Source organism: Xiphophorus couchianus, chromosome 14 (assembly GCF_001444195.1).
Source record: "Xiphophorus couchianus chromosome 14, X_couchianus-1.0, whole genome shotgun sequence".
Taxonomy (NCBI): Eukaryota; Metazoa; Chordata; class Actinopteri; order Cyprinodontiformes; family Poeciliidae; genus Xiphophorus; species Xiphophorus couchianus.
This window is the reverse complement of record NC_040241.1, coordinates 16,048,725-16,066,559: the sequence shown is the minus strand read 5'-3', so window position 1 is coordinate 16,066,559 and position 17,835 is coordinate 16,048,725. Positions and strand designations below refer to the sequence as shown.

Below are 17,835 nucleotides of genomic sequence, written 5' to 3'. Positions count from 1 at the left end.
TTTGCCTCAAACAATATGCTATAAAGTTTAGACTCCAGATTTTACTGTTGCCTTGCAGCAAGAAGGTCCGTGGTTCAAATCCTTGCCTAAGGAGTTTGCACCATTTACCTTTGTGTGGCTTCCCTCCGGGTTCTCTGACTGCCTCCCACTGTCCAAAAAAATATGAATGTTAGGTTATTTGAAAGCTCTCTTGTCTTTATGTGAGTGTGTATGTGCATGGGGTTTATGTCTTGTGCCTCTGGGATGAATTGGAGACCTGTCCAAACCGTACCCCACCTCTCACCCTATGGCCACTGGGGATAGGTGCTGGCTTCTCTGCGACCCTGCAAGGATAACCAGGTATAGAACATAGTTGGATGGATTTGCAGTCATATTTGACCATATTATCAGCCATATATTTTTCTTTTCTTTTGACAAGCCTGGGTGTCTTTGACATAAGCTGTCATCTCTGGATGTTCAAACTGTGGAAAAAATAATCCATCATAGATCAGTCAAAACACAAGTAAAGCTCATTTACAGCGGCGGGCATAAATTTGATTTTCAGTTTGAGCTTTTAATGATGCACTTGAATCTTTCAGTTTCTGGTTTAACAGGTTAAAAACAATACAACTAATGAAAGTGAAAAATAAGAAATTGGGTGCACCTGTTTCACTTTTTCATTGATTTTTATTAATTCACTGAAAACATGTACAGTGTCAAATATGTACAATACCCCTGACATTTGGTTAAATATTATTTACAAAGTTGCACCTGTTGCTATAAATAATCTTCTAAAGTAATTGGATATTTTATGACTTTTATAGATAATTTTTTTAATTGCTTGGTTACCTGACATGGACCTGGCTTTTAAACATAGTCACTATTTCTCATTAGGGTTGAGGTTCAGGGAGGCCATTCCAGACATTTGACATTTTCCTACCTGTCATAACATAAACATGACTGAAACTAGCAGCTCCCCACATAGACAAGCCAAATCACGTCTGGAAATAGTTTCATTTTCAGACAAGGCAAAGACTCAGTAATTTGACTACAATGACTGCAAACCTGAGAACACTCTGTATGGTGGTGGTAGCATCAAGGTGAGGGTTTGTTTTGCTGTCAGATGTTCTGATGAATTGCAAGTGACGGAATTAATGAAAGATGAGAAAAACCTCCTTGTTGTTAAAACCACCAGCTAAACTTACAGCTCAGTGGTTAAGCTTTAGAGAAAATTTGGTATCAGGACAGAAAAAAATGTTTTTGGAAACAAAAACTATTGCTTTAAATGACAAAAAACATAGTTTTGTGGAATAATTGGCTTTACTTGTATTTTGATTGATTGTTGTTTTTTGATATAGCTATACCAAAACAAGATTGAATAATTCCAGTCTCATTTTGTTTGAAAAATTGTAGGTTTCACTTAGAAACCAGGTCTGTGTGAGGAAAAAAAACAACAATTAACAGTAGCAAAATCAATTACACTGGGGAATTTCAGAAATTACAAATTTTGTTGATGTCTGCTAAAGTTGCAACTTGCTAAGGCAGCATTTAACCAAAACAAATACTGAGCTTGTATGTACAGTTTTGATTTCATATATGTAATTTGCACCCAAAAACTCCTGAAAAGCACTGCTGAAGCCATCACGATTGACTAAGTAAAGCATAGTTAACAATATGGACAACCCTGATCTGATAAACTGCAAATTAACAGATTAGTGTGGGAAATAACTTATTAACTAAATAGCATGGACCTGGGACTTGGTGCAGTGTATCAGGATACGCAGACTTACTGTGGTAGTTATTCCAGCTGCAGGATTGGATGCAGGATGAATCAAGCTGTCAGAGAAAATGCTCTGACATTACTCTTACTGATGGGAAGGAGCAGATGAGCAGGAGCTAGCAGGCTGTGGCTTCATGGTTTCCTCAGGGCAGGACAGGGGTTAAGAGAGTATTTGGCTTGTTCAGATGCTGTACCCCTCACAGTTACCACTTCCAGGTCTGTCGCAGGCTGTGGGGATAATTTGACTGGCTTTTAGGAAAAGAGTGTTGTGGTTGTTGGAAACACCTGACCTCATGAAATATAAAAACACCATTTCTTACCCCCAAGAAGTAAGAAGTGGCAGTTTTGTTTAATTTCACTAACCTTAATGTGTTTAAAGTGTGTGGTTGTTTAAACTGAAAATATCATATGGAAGTCCAGTAATAAGGTTTTGAATTCTAATAACATGTTTCACTTGACTGCAGTTATTATTTTTTTGTAGTGATTTCATCTGTGTTGAACTGTGATGACTGTCCTTCAGCAGTTTGAGGCCTTGCGGTCCATACTAAGCAGCTCTGCTTCTTTAATTCTGCCGCCTCTCGCACCGCAGACACACATGCATGTTTTGCCTACTCACTCACACATTCCTGGTGTTGATAAGGTCAGCCAGCAGTCATGTCAGCAGGTATAGGACTGTGTCTGAACCCACTTCATAGTGCCTTGCAAAAGTATTTAGCCGCCTTGCAATTTTAAACATTTTGCAACCACAAGCTTGTATTTGATTGGAATGTAATGCGATAAATTCGCAACGTTAAGAAACTGTATTCAATGGGGGGTTTTTTTCAAACAAATGCGTGCGTTTGCGTTCACCTTCCTTTAGACTAATTACCACCAGAATACAGCTAATTAATAAATAAAGTGTGTCTGTGCGTAATCTAATCTCAGTATAATCTCTTTCAAAGTTCATACACAATTGATCTTTAAACTTTGTAAGGTGCCAGAAACAAACCAGCCAAGTGGAGATGCTGGTAGAAAGGCAGGAGACTCTTAAGTGAATCACTGGCTTGCAACAATGTGATAAGAGTAACTTTAGCTCATTATTTGGGACAGTTTAATATTACATCTGGGGTACTAAAAGGTCCAAACATGTGTAAATGCATCACAAATGTGGTCAATTACATATTGTGGTAAGAACTATCACTAAGCAGTGAGTTCATTAACCGGGTCAGGAACACACAGAGGGGAAGAAGTGGCATAAAGCTGGTTATTTGGCAATATTTTTCCTCATTATTTTAATAAATGAAATGATGAATGGTTCATAGATATTTCACCCTTTATGCTTATCTTTGCTTAATCAGCAGCAGCCAGCAGTCTAAGATGGTAAAGGAGCATAGGATAGAAGAGCACGGGCAAATCACATAACTCAGCCATTTCAGCCAAATTCAAAGGGAATAGCAGTTCAAAACCTTCCAAGCAAATCTCTACATTTTCAAGAGAAACCGTTTAAAGAATTCCCTTAGACTCACTGCTGCCACAGTGCCTATATTTAAAAGCATCTCGGTTGCAGCTTTATATGCAATTTGAACTTCATATTGTTTTTATAGGGTAGATATCATTGCACCATTCAAGCTGTTCAAGTCCCTAAACAAGAAGCCCAACATACAATCAGAGGTTCATTGGAAAAGTTTAGATCAAACTATATTCATGTGCTATTGTGAACCAATCAGAATGCAGATCTAAATCCAATTGAGAATCTGTGACAGACACTCTCATTATAATCTGACTGAGTTAGAGTTATTTTACTAAGGATAATGCACAAAAACATATTAGACATGAAAAGCTCTAAAAAGGCTGTAGGTGTAATGGCAGCTAAAGATGGTTCAGTTTTAAGTGCAGGTGAGTTGAATTTTTAATTCATGCCACACTTTTCAGGTCAGACATTTGTAAAATAAATAAATAAATAAATAAAAACAACAATTATGCACTGTTATGCATAAAATATAGATACAATAAACTTCCAACGCATTGTACGTACAATTGAAGGTATCCCTTTGCAGCTATACAAAATAACACAAAGTATTGTAAGTTTTAAAATGCCATTTAAAAGACAAACGAGGTTTGATGTTTCAACCTTCTCGCTTAGCAGCCATTACATCTATGAGCATTTTATAGTCGAGTGAGGAAAGGAGATTAGTTTCAACAGTACTAAATCAGAGGTCTTAACCATTGATTAAATGCGGGAATTCAATGCTCCTGAGGGAAAACTATAAGGTTTGCTGTTTGCTCAAAGAGAATATTTCACATGATGAATTACATTAATTTTAAGAGCATTTTGTATTAGTTGTACAAATCACAAAATCAGATTTAAGATCTTTGGACTTTAGGTTGGTTGATTGCTATGATTTTATGACTCTGGTAATTGTTAGAAAGGCACAGGTGGAAGATGATAGTTTTGTTAGATATCAGACTTTAGATTACTTCTAAATCATGGCAAGTGTTTTAACTTTTGTTCGTTTAGTGGGTTCTTAAGAGGCGCTGGAATCCATTGTGAAGGAATGCCAAGATATAACTGGGTTAACATTCAAAAGAAACCATTAATTTCCATTGTGGATTACACCTTAGCCGGGCCAAGCCAAGCCCGTCTCATCTCTTTCATTTTCAGAACAGTGCATTTTGAAATTTAACAGCTAATAATTTTAAGCCTCCCCAAAAGTCACACACCATCTCATGCAACTGTATTTTGAGCTGCTGGATTTGCTAAGGACACGGTGGAGGTTTCTGACAGAGCTGTTGGGATAGCCGCCCGTGCCAGTTTAGCTCCCAGAATAAAGCAACGCGACTTGGCTGATCGATCGGCTTATTACCGACCTCGCCTCATCAGGGAGTGTGTTCTGCCTCCATCACGACCGCAGTCAGCGCTGCGGGAAGAATAATTGCAGTGTGCAGCTAACAGGGTGGGTTTCAAGTATCCTCGCGCTCAGCCTCTTGCCAGAGGAAAACACATTGATCTCTGAAGGTGATGAAAAGGCTCCCTTAAAGGATACCGGGTCCTCCCGGAGTCTTCCAGCCTGAACACTGAACCGGAGCAAAAACGGAGATGATCCATGCATCCCTTCCAGGCATGCTCGAATTTGAGTCATTTCTCTTCTCTGAGAAAGAATTTTGTTTCAGGAAGGAACTGCTTGCTTGAGTCCCTAAATGTTAAGAAAAAAAAAAAAAGTCTAATCCAGAGCGGGAAAACAGTTTGACGGTAATTACTCTGTAAGGATAATCTAAGTGTTGAGGCTGGCTATTCCATGTAGTGCAGCAGAAGAAAGATGCGTTTTTAATGCTAACTTCAATCAGAGTCTGCCACACCAGACAATTCCTCACATCTTAATGGATAGACTCGCTGGTTAATGAACTCATAACTGGCATCTGGACAAACATGGGCAGAATCCAACCAACACACACTCCACCAGGCACAAAATTGTTATATTCCTCAAGGATGAATTGAGAAATGAATTCATTTCAAGCTATCTGATCACTCCTAAGCATTCATGCAGATATACTCACAGGGGGAAACAAAAGCATCATTAAGTTAAAACAGAAACCAGCTTCTGTTTTCTCCAATTGCAGTGATCGTTGCCTCATGTGATCCCTTTCATATTCTTGTTGGGAGACATCTTAACAGTTCCTAGCATGAACACAAACTGTTGCTTCAGAGATTTAATTTTAATGTTGGCGACATGATGACATTTCTGTCACGTTGCCGCGTTTAAATTGTCAAGAAAGTGGTAGAATCGAGCAAAGCAGGCATTCATTACACCCTCTAAGTGTTTATTATATCCAAATTACAAAGTAATCAGCGAGATTTCTTGCTTTACTGTAAATTCCCCCAAACTAATCCTTCTTTCTAAGCTATATAAACACAACTCCTGCAGCTCATAATAGAAGGTTTATAACTGAGAATAAATTTGATTGGACAGGAAGTAGTGGTTTGTCAGCATTATATTGATTTAAGCGAAATATATGTGTGTCTGTGTGAACCGTAAAGAATTTATGTTAGCGCATAAAAAAAGGGAAAATGAGTAAATGTAAAAATCAGACACAATGGTCTCTTTTTCTGGGGAAGGAATTAAATATAATTGCAAATACGTATTTAGGAAATGGATGTAATCATTATATTTACTCAGGAAATTGTTGCATCGGAGTTAAGTATAGTTGAAAATAGGGATAATGAAGACCTATGCCGCAGAATCGGAGAGTGATGTTAAATATCCTTCAGGACATTGTTTTTCTAGGTCAGGTTGGGATTCAAATGTGGGTCTTGGGGAAAATTAAAGTAGAGATCCAAATTCTTCCTGAAATGTCTGTTTATATTACTTTGCCAAACAGATCTTTACAGTCTGTTACAGCAAAGGATAAAGGAGTTTCCATACTTAGTATTAGCTTAGCACTACATAAAACTCGTACGTGTTTGAATTTCTGGCCATTTTTGCCATAGCAGCTCTACCATTAAAACAAGGGGTTTCCTCTTTTAAAATACATTATGCAATGCCTTTCAAAAGTATCCACACATTTTGTCACATTACACCACAAACCTCTGTACATTTTATTTAAAATTTTATTAGGAGTTTATATAACAGATAAAAACTCAGTAACACACAATTGTGAAGTGAAAGGTAAAGCAACAATGTTTTTCTTTGTTTCTTTTTGTGCGATATTGTGCACTGCTGGACACTATCTCCTTACCCATATATGAACCTTTATATTGAAATTAAAAAAAGAGTTATGTTCATTTTTACTTAGCCCCTTTTTTGGAGAACGGTTTTTCTTTTGGTTAAACCAATGAGCTGATGGTGGATTTCCTCGGGCACGAACTCACCGGTCAGGAAACCGACTTGGAGATGGTAAATTTCTCCTAAACAATAAACTAGACTGGAGTCACAGCACTGATGCTCTTTACAAGAAAGGTCAGAGCAGACTATCTGCCAAGGAGACGGAGAGCTTTTGAAGTGCAGTGGAGGCTCCTGAAGACTAGCAGCAGCTAATTTGCAGCTGAGAGGAATTTGTTAAAAAAGCTCATCAGGAAAGCTAGCTGCGTATATGCTAAGATGCTAGTGGTGAGAAATATAAGAACTTTAACTAGAATAACATCGCTGCTGAACAATATCTCCCTGCCCTACCACTTACTGTATCTTAGGTGCACAAAGGTCCTTCCTCTCAGTAGCCATAAGAGTTTACAACCATCACTGTTTCCAAAAAACTCAAACTGAATAGGTGTTTATGTCACAGTTATTTGTACCGTTTTTAGAATTTCAAATATCATCCTTGGAGAAATTTGTACAGTCTTTTTTTGCCAGGCCTTGCAATGGCATAGCTTTGTATCTACTATAAGGCTATAGTAATATGAAGTCTTGTTTTCCAGAAGCTGAACTCAAATGTCTTAAGCAAGCGTAACTGTTCTTATAAAATGTAGGTTTTTTTATTATTATTATTCTCTTTGTGCGGAAACTCGTTGTGCCTTTGGCTTGTCGTCTCTCCTAAAGTGGTTGAGGAAGTTGAGGGATTAGCACAAGAAGTTCAGGTCAGTGAGAGTACAAGTGCTCTTCTTCCGGATCCAGTTCAGTAGGTCGCAAGACTAATGGGACTTTTAACGTTTCCTTCGACAATACCAATGACTGATGACCACATGGACGTTCTGGAAGTGATGGAGACACAGTCCAGGTTTTCATATGGTTGGACTGACTTCCGTAAGAAAGAACTGGATGTTCGTGTCAAAAAGTGATGGATATGTTCAGACAGGATCCTGGGTCTGTATAACCTCACGGACAAATACATTGTCACCACTCTTGTCTGTCGGGTTCTTGTATTGAACTTGCTTATAATGCTGTGCGCAGGTGCTTTAATCGTCCTTTTTCCAGAAAGTGCACTTATTACATAATTAATCTGCTTGTTAGGCATTCTTTGCTTGTTTTTGGAGTCTGCAGTTTCTATTCATGACAACAGCTCACATTTGTCAGTAGAGAATGAGAAAAGCAGTGACCTTCACAGACCAGACTTATTTTAAAATATTTTTAAATTTCCATAGTTTCCCTCTGACACCGGACTCGGCGGCCCATGAATTAGCATTTCATGTATTGATTTATTCGTTGTCATGCAAAGAATAATGATCCTGGATTGAAGGGGTGCCTTTTTGCCAGACGTTTCCACAAAAATGTACTTGTAAAGTAACAAATGATTGTACAATGCAGAAGAAAGCCAGCTTTTGTGCAGTTTTAGTTCCGTTGACCTGGATACCCAAATGTTGTGAGGTTTAATAAACTCATCCATCCTTGTTGCGGTATTAAATGGGGTATATTAAAGTCTGTTTTGACTACTTCTTCATAAGTCCCAGGAATGCTTCAAAAGACATTGATCAGCAGAGGTTTTTCTTCTTACATGTTCTCAACATTTCAAGGAAACGCTGAGATTCAAGTTCTGAGGGTGGCTGGAGCCAACTTGAGACCATCAAAGCTGAACATATCATGATTTAGTTCAACTAAGCCAAATGATGCAAAGCAGCTTTATGCTTGTTCAAAGCCATTGTTTTTAAAAGTATATTAACCAAGTGATATTATGCCAAATATTTGTACAGAATGTTGCATTAAGCATTGTATTAAAGCGGAATCCCATTTCCTACGTTTACATACATCCTGCCACTGGGGATTAAATGTCCTTTTGGACCTTAGTCCAAAGGAAGTAGTGGTTAAAATATTCCACCACAAATTTGGACGGCCGTTCAAGAATTCCCAGTTAAATAAATGGAACAATGATAAATGGACTGTAAATATCATGCAAAAAGATAAATTAAATCTACTGTGAGAAACACTTTTCATTTGTTACGCATAAATATATATATATAGATGCATTCTTACAAATCACAATCTCACATAGTATATCTGGCTTTCGTGACCTGTTGAGGATAGTCATATTTCCTCTCCAGTTACTTAGCTTGCAAGAAACATATGGCTGCAAAACATGTTTGTTTTATGTTTTTTTTACCCCTCCAGGGGGTCTTTTGTGGGCTCTAGTGTCCCTTATATGACAGTAGGCTGACAGGAAACGGGGAAGGAGAGGGGGAAAGACATGCGGCAAATGTCGTCGGGTCCGGGAGTCGAACCCGTAACGGCCGCGTCGAGGACTCAAGGCCTCCAAATATGGGTCGCGCTAACCCCTACGCCACCACAGCACGCCCCATTTGTTGTATGTTTGAGAATTTGCCATGGCACTAAAAATAAAACATTAGAAACCATCAAACTGCCTGCATACTATATTTAGAGATCCACTGATGTGGGCGCAGATTGGGTCATAGATCAAGATGTCTAAATTAGATTTAGCTTTGACCTGCCAATGCCAAATTTTAGCTGATTCAAATTTCTCTTAAAGATTTATAATACAAGAAAATATAAGATGAAAAAAAAATCTGTTTTTAGTATTCCTGATTTGTAATTGGGAATCATTTGTATTTGGAAGGAAGGATCCATGAAAAAGCACTAGCTGTTAAAATACGTTTACTGATTGATTCGGCCATTAGACTGGTGAAATGTCCAGTGTGTACTGTACTTCTCGCTCATTGACTGTGGGAACAGGCTCGAACCCTTCCTGAACTCTTAACAGCATTAAGTGGGTGCAAAACGTTAAATTCTTCTGCACTTCATTTGACTTGGACCTCTGAAATATCCAAATTTGAATTGCAAGACACTCTTAATCATATAACCAAATGTTGAAACTCCTACACCATGGCACAAAGATCCCAGTTGTAGAAAGGGCAAAAAGGCAAATGTCAATAAAGACTTTATAAAATCTGTCTGAACATATTCCAAATCTGTCCTTCACGTCAATATGTTTATTTGTATCGCAAAAACTGTAGCAAAACCCTTTTCCTTTAAAGAAGTGAGATTTAGATTTGGTTTTGCTTTGTTGGAAAATCCTGACATGTTTTAGAAAACTGATTTTTTTTTTCTTTAGATTGCATTGATCATTAACCCATCTTGTGGCACAGTTAAGTAATAAATTTTAGGGTTAATGTATGATGACTAAAACATTGTGTAATAAAAACTGAAACAGATTATATACTGCAGAGAAGTGGATCTGTGCTCACAGAGAGATCTGAAGCCAATTCTCCTTAAACCTGATTTGCTTGGAGGTTAGAACTGGTACACTGTTTGCTGTTTTTGGCAAAAGTTTGACTTTCATTCTGAAGAATGGCTCCGTTACATCGTGAGAGAGGGGTTTTAAGCAGTCTGATTATGTATGTTGCGCTCTGAGACATGGCTGGTAGTGTAAATTGCTCCACCCAGTGCTGGCTTGCTTCAGACTGATTGATTTGGAGGAAAAGGAGAAGCGAAAAGAGGGCCACTTCTCAGGGCCAATCAATACTTCATGGATGATGGGCAATGCTAAAAGCCAGTTGTGTCTCAGTTGCATGAAGTATAAACAGGACGTTTATCACGTCAAACAATCCATAACTTTAAAATAATGTTGTGATGTACAATATTTGCAGAAAATCTTAAAACAATGGATTAAACTGCATGTTTTGTAGTGCTTCCAAATACTTTGTGTGAAATGGTTTTCAAACTACTTCTAGTAGAGTTTAGGAAAGAGTGGGCGATTTAAAACTTTAATGCTGTCTGATTCTTGAAAGGGACAAAGAGGTTGTAGTATGCACTTCTTTTTGTCCTCAGGGTTTGATGCTTCTCCCTGAGAAGCTTTGACATAAAAGAGTCATATTGTCACAGTTGTGTGAAAAGGAGACTGTGCATTATCTAAGTCAGGGGTCTCAAACTCCAGTCCTCAAGGGCCGATGTCCTGCAACTTTTAGATGTGCCTCTGCTGCACCACACCTGAATAGAATAATTAGGTCATTAGCAGGACTCTGGAGAACTGATCTACACAAGGAGGAGGTAATTAAGCCATTTCATTCCAGCGTTTTGTACCTGTGGCACATCTAAAAACTGCAGGACAGCGGCTCTTGTGGACTGGAGTTTGACACCTGTGATCTAAGCAGTTTGTTGAGTTTATGCAGTGATTTAGCATAATAGACAAAGATGCAGTCATGGTTAAAAAAGAGAGTAGAATTACATTTTACTCTAGCATTTCAAATACAACATGCATTAATTAAACTGTTTTGAAGCAGTGTTTAGTTTTCATTGTCATTATTTAAGGAATGATGACACTGAACTCTTTGGTGTTGCATTCACATTCTGTGGCATAACTTGCTAGTACCAATTTGGACCAACCTTGTTTTTACAGCCATTGTATTTCATAGTGGCATAGATACAAGGTGTACAAGATTTTATTTTATTTTTTAAATAGCATCATTCTGTTGCTTTTCAATTCTCTGTGTTTCGAATGGCCATTTAGGCTTTTATCATCTCAAGCTTGTCTCCATATGTTCTTGTTATTTCTACATTCATCACCTCACCCCTTTCCATACAGTGGAAAGAAAAGACCACCTGTAAATTGGACAACACTTTAAGCCGTTTATTATTAAGGACGTTTATTAACATGCTCCATCTCAGTGGGAATCTGAATATTGACTTGCTTTGTTCTCTGCAACATGTTAGCATGCTAACTTGAAGTAAGCTTCACCTGGAACTGGGAAAACTTGCAGAGCTAGCTGAAAAGTTTTTGACCGGCATGAAGAAATAATCCTCTCTGGTTAAATTAAAAGCTTAGGCATCAGCAGATATGATTAATCCCGTGATAGAAACGAACACCATTTGTTCTTACGGTATTTTGCTTAAACAGGAAACTGTCAACCCCAAGACGTTGCCACAGAAAATGTTGGACCACCACTTAAACCATTAAACTGTCAAGCAACCTCGACTGTCTGAAGACAATTCCTGGACAGTTCATTTGATAGTTGTAGAGAGATTTTAACCTGGCACAAAGCAGACTGATTGACAAGGCTTTCCAGTCCACCACCCTGCTAGCATAGCTAAACACGAAGCCAAACCATCATACCTCTACTGACACTTTCCTCTTTCTGGTTCGGCATGAGAGAAAATATTATCTGCTGCATCACTTTCTAAAATGCAAACGCCACCAAATGTGGAACACAATGTGAAACACACAAAACCACAGCATCCATTTTGGTATGTCTGACCATACATCTGAAAGAATATTAAATTTACTTTGATTTATTTCAGTGACAGGCAAATGAAAAAAAAAAAGTGCTGAACAGATTGTTCATAGTTGCTGACCCTCATCGTAAAATTCCCAGCCGCACTTTATTTATTTTTTTCTCCAAAAACCATTGTTCCGTGACAGCATTTGGGAATCTGTGAGAAAACTAAAGCCAAAATGCTTTTTCACCAAGTCTTATTTCATTTACAGCCAGAGCCCTTGATCAGTTTTTTAAATATATCCGAAAACCTGTTTTGACTACTTTTGCTAACATACAGTAAATCTTTTTTCTTTCTGAAGTCGGAATATTATTGTTGGCACACACAAGTCTCAGCGAAGGTTTTTTATCTTTATATCTCTGCAATTTTAACTGGCTTTTCTTAAAGTCTAAAATTAGAATGAAAAATAAAGTGAAGAATAATATAAACCACGGTGATATTTGCAAATAACGTAAGGTGTTTTGCCTGGAACAGCACGCACCATATGGCAAATGTTTTCTTAGTAGCTGTCATACCACAGAAATCAGAAGGATGTCATAATGTCGTACAAAATATTCCTTTCGGAGGTGTCAGGTGTCATTACAAAGTGAGTTAAAATGAAGTGAGTGCCAAGTGCAGTAAACCGCCTTCTGTTTCTTACAAAACCTCAAAAAACAAACCTGTGGAAGCAAACGGGGCTCATGTTGTAAAGTGGGAGTCAAACTCCACCTGTGGTTGCATTGAACTGAGCCCGGACTCTTCACTGGGAGCGCCTGACATTATCTTGGAGGCCGCTCAAAAGGAGCAGAGCTTGAGGTCGAAGCTGAGCCAAACAGTGGGATCAGATTCAGGGCTTAGTATCGCACAAGGAGGTTTCAATACAGTCCCGCATTTTGCACCCAAGTAATACTTGTAGACTGCAAGTAAGGGAAAAAGTGAGCCACATTTTTCATCTCATTTTATTTGGTCTGTTTTTCTTTTTTTTTTTGCTGTTATATAAACTTGTTTTGTAAACACAGAAATAAGTTTACATGGAAAGTGATATGAACACAAAATTTATCTATGAGCATATCTTGAACAATCTAGTTGATGTAGAGCTGTGAAGTCAAACATTATTATATAATCGAACATGGGAACCCAAAGTGTACATTGGAGTGGATGATTACCAATGGTTTGAGGAACTATGTGTTTACGATCAATAACTGGATAAAAGCTGGCAAAAAAAAAAAACAGAAACACGATTCATGTACAAAATTTGAAAAACAATGGCATCCCTCTTGAAAATAAATCGTAGTGATGACCTTGAAGTTTGCTGCCCTTTTGTATGATCCATCAGTATAAATATCTAAATGTGGCTGTTAAAGTTAATTTGATGGCCAAATTCTAGCGGTGCCTTCTCATTCTCACAGAGAGCAATTTGATTATGAGAAAAGTTGAAGAATGTCAAACTCATACATATTTAAGGCAATCAAGTCTTAGACCTAAATGTATTTTGTTTGTTTTTGTTCCAGGACCTCCTGGAAAGAGAGGAAGGAGAGGCCGTGACGGAGAACCTGGTATGTACAATAACACATTTTTGTTTGGATTTTTGTCATTATATACTCTCTTGGAGAAAATAAGAAAAACCCTGCTTCAATTCTAGTTTTATGTCTATCATGACAAAGTAGAAAAATATTATTTAAATTTATTTATAAACCAGCAATTCTAATGTTTTTTGTTTGTTGTGCTGAATTTTATAAAAAACAAATTTATAAATGCATGGTCAACATGGACAGATTGGCATACATTTACATACATTCCAGTCTAGTCCTAGTTAAAGCACACTGTGTTTGAGTTTAGTTTATTAGGCTAATTGAACAAATGTTTTTCTTGCTGAGAAAACCCACCCAATTGCATCATGGCATTAACTTTGCAGCAATCCTTCATACTGTAAAAGCATGTGGCGACAGTGGAGAGGGGAACTTAACTCTGACCCAGCCAGTTAAAATTCTGGAAGCTTTCTGAGATTATATCTGGGATACAATGCAGTGAAGTACCACACAAATCACATGCCTTATTGTCAGCAGCGAACAGAGAATGCCTTCTCAAAACATGGTGGCAGCAGCTCCTCATTGAGTGCACATGCACAAAAGCAATAGGAAACTACTTGTAGTTAAGTTACAGGGAAGAAAATTTCTGGGTATCATTATGGAAATCCACCTTTACATTCTTTGTCGACCAATTTATTGAGAAGAGTCAACGTTAGACCATTTATAAGAGAAGCTTGGTACAAACCGGATGCTAAAGGGAGAGGTGACAACCAAAAGCATCAGTGTGTTGGAATAGCCTAATCAAAACCTCAAAGAAATGCTGTAAACCGCACTAAACTTAAACCCCTAAAGAAGACTGGATTTGTTTTGTTTTGTTTTACCGAAACACTGTAAAAGACGGATTAGATCATTGTAACCTCCTGCGTTACTTCTCCAACTTACTTCTGGTTAAGGTAACTGTACTTGTAATTGAATGCCCTGATACATCAAACCTTAGGAAGGAAAAATTGGGTGCATTCTTGTAATTAATATGTCCAATCTTACCCTTTCATTCGCTCATATACACACTCACTCCTGATCGGAATCGAGGACCCTGGGCCAGCTGAGCCCTCGAATACCAGGGGGAATGAGATTTTGTACAGTGACACCTCCACAGCCAAAGAGTGTTGGCACAAATTGAATTTGCAGCAAGAACATGCACTTGGCAGAGAGCTGCATCCACACTCCCTTCACCTGATAGAAAAGTGATAATGGGCTCTGGAGTGTGCTGGCTTTCTACACTTGAGTACACTGCAACAGAGCACAGCGAAAAGGCTTGGAAACCAAAGTATTGCCCTTGTAAAAAAAAGGAATTATACAGGCAGGGTAAAGCAAAGGGAGCATGTCTGGATTCACAGGCTGGGAATCCAACAGTCTTTGAGGGAACATGTAAATAATAAAAAGCTGTTTAAAGTCGAGAGGAATGAAATCTAATCAACTGAGGTTTGCTGTTTGAGTAATAAAGATCGAATTAATTCCTTTACTTTGATTTTACTCTAACAAAGTTATGATCCTTTTCAAGGTCACTTTATACATCTTGTAAATTAGTGTGGCGAGGCTCGGTTTTCCCAATTCTTCTGTTCATGCAATGCAAAAAGTGTTCCAGAGCACCACGTCAGAGCCACGAGATGAAAACTGGGAAATGAAATGACAGAAAAAAACGTCAACGCTACAGCTAGCTGTGAATCTCAAACACCTTTGTTTATTCTCAACCTACCTTCCAAATAAACATCAATTTCTAAAGGCACCATTGTATAGAGACATTTTTTTCCCTTGTAAACCAGAGGACGTGGAAAATGTGAATAGTTTCCTCTTGACAAGTCAATTGGAAATAAGGAAATAAGCAATCACTGTGTTTTGGACACAGTGATCGGTAGACAATAGGAACAAGAAGCTTCAATAGACTGTGTAAAATCTAAATTGCATTTAAATTTTGGATGATGTATGTTGACAAAATATTGAGGTTTAGTAGATGCCATCTAGGAACATGAACTTTGTCCAGTTTGACCACAAATTCCTGCGTAAATTAGTCGGATTTTAATGACCGGACCAACCAAAAGTAACAAATACTGTTATGGTGCGATGGATGGAAAAAGTTCAATGGTTTGCAAACTTCTTATAAATAAACTTCTTAAATGAGTAACATTCATTTTAAGTCCTTTTTGCAGACATTAACAAGTTTTCTGCCAGGATTGTCCTGTTATTCTCTTCATTCATCTTCCCATTAACTGAACAGCTTCCTGCTCTCTGCTTAAAAACAAACAAAAAAAGAACATGCCCTTATGATGATGCTGCCACCACCATGTTTCTCTGAGGCGTTGATGTGCAGTGTTAGATTTCTGGAGTTGTCCTGTCAGGTGATTCTGGAGTTCTTCAGGTTCTCTGTTTTACTGCCTCATTGGCAGCTTGTTCAGGGACGTTTTCAAAAAACTCAGTCGTTCCCCAGGGTTGTGTTTCCATTCACATAAAGATGTCACAAAACTGACCTCCTTAGTACCTCGTTTTCTGATCCTTTATTAGCAGGTTTGCAGTTGTGCCATATTTTATATTAAGATTTTAATTTAAACTTATTCACAGTGTTTTCGCTGACCAGTCTGCCGTATTCCTTGATCTAATTGAAGCAGTTTATTCACTCTTACTCGCCGTAATTACTCCATTTATGCAGAAATTATATCAGACACAGAAAGATTATAGACTTGATTGAATAAAAACATGATTTCAGAAGTTGTACTGGGTTATTTGTTTTAGTATCAGAATAAAGGGAACAGATGTTTCTGATTTTTATTTGTAACATATCTTTAAACAGTTCATGCTTTTCCTTCTACTTCACAGTACTATACTACTTTGTGTCATGTAAAATCATGTAAAATCCCATTAAAATACATACATTTGAATCTGGAAATTTTCAAGTTGTATTAATATTTCACAGGACACTACAGCTCAATTATAGTTTCAGATTGCTGTTGTGTAAAAGTTAATATTTCCTTCTGGTCAAATTTTCCTTGGTTAAAAATTGGAGTACTTGCGCTTTGAATCCCTCAAAAGAGAAGCTAAATGTAACAATTTGAACCGTGATTTTCAATATCAGATCAGTTTTCTTGTATTTCAAAAAGGACTAAAAGCAGAAAGTTTTTGTTTCTCTGATAATAAAAAAGTTACTGATGGACACATGTAACAAATTCTTCACTATAAGCCATTTGCTAATATCCCAGAAGTTCTCATAGCTCTGTTTTTACACTAAAGCGAGTCATATGTTTTTCATGATTCACTCTAACTAGAAGTATTCTTTCTAAAGGCAGAAGGAAGCTTTCAGGCCTTCCTGGAAGTGACAGGACGAAAAATTGGAAAACGGACATGGCGATATTTTCCAGTGTTAAATATGAATGAAATACTTCATTAGGATTTCTGTGCTGCTTACTGCAGACATATGGAAAAGAAAAAAAAAGAAAAGTGGGATGAATAAGGTTTTTGCCCAAGGAAACACCATGGTGTCAAAATGTTCTAACAGGTAGTCATTGCTGGAAAGGTTTGGTTAAATATTTTCCTTCCCTCTGAACAATCAAGACTTGTTAGTTTGGTACCGGCACCAATGAAAAGAGCAACTGATCCTAGAACTGACAAGTTTCAGCATGCGAGTCTGACAGTGGAACAAACGGGTCAAGAATGGACTGTTAATGTCACCAAAAGGATATTAAAAAGTCATGTGCAGCACAATACTTGATCCTTTGAGATTTATACAAAAAAGAAATTATGTGACTGAAACACAGGTGACATCTGTCATGCCATCATACTTCTAAAAGCAGCATTGTGTAGACTTTTTTTTTCATTTTGCTTTTTAACCAGAGCAAATGTGGAGAAAGTGAATAGCTTCCTCTTGACAAAAGCAATTGGAAATGAGCAAACCCACTAATTGAGTTTAGCACACTGTGGTTTGTTAGACAATAGGAACAAAAACCTTCAACATTCTCTATAAAATCACAAATTATATTTAAATTTTGGATTACTTATGTTGACAACCATGACTAAAAACACTGGTGTCAATGTGCATTCATTAAAATATAGCTGCAAAATGTATTAAAATAGAATTCACGCTGTGAAAAACACCAATACTTTCTAATTTGGTGTTTAAACTGCAGTCTCCTTCCTTCCTTGCAAGAGTATAAAAAGCCTTTGAACTATGGTGGATTTCAAAATAAGTGGAAGTTAAATTTTTTATGGAATGAAACCTAAAATGTTTGGTTTAAATATATTTTCAGCCCCATTTTACTTTGATTCCCCATCCCGCCACAAATCAGTTTCAGTCCATTACCTTCTGAAATAATTTGTTTTCTAAACAGAGCCCACCTGTGTGTAGTTTAATCTCACTGTAAATCCAGCTGTTCTGTGAAGGCCTCACGTG

At 37.6% G+C, this 17,835-nt stretch overlaps 1 protein-coding gene across 13 annotated transcripts in view; it reads left to right on the top strand.

Annotated features, from left to right (window-relative positions):
- Window positions 1–17,835, top strand: part of col25a1 (collagen type XXV alpha 1 chain) — a 200,886-nt gene that overhangs the window by 90,978 nt on the left and 92,073 nt on the right. For all 13 annotated transcript variants that reach the window (XM_028038393.1, XM_028038392.1, XM_028038389.1 and 10 more), the window contains exon 3: window positions 13,380–13,424. In XM_028038393.1, the coding sequence (XP_027894194.1) occupies window positions 13,380–13,424 (45 nt within the window). The remainder of the gene's footprint in view (window positions 1–13,379; window positions 13,425–17,835) is intronic.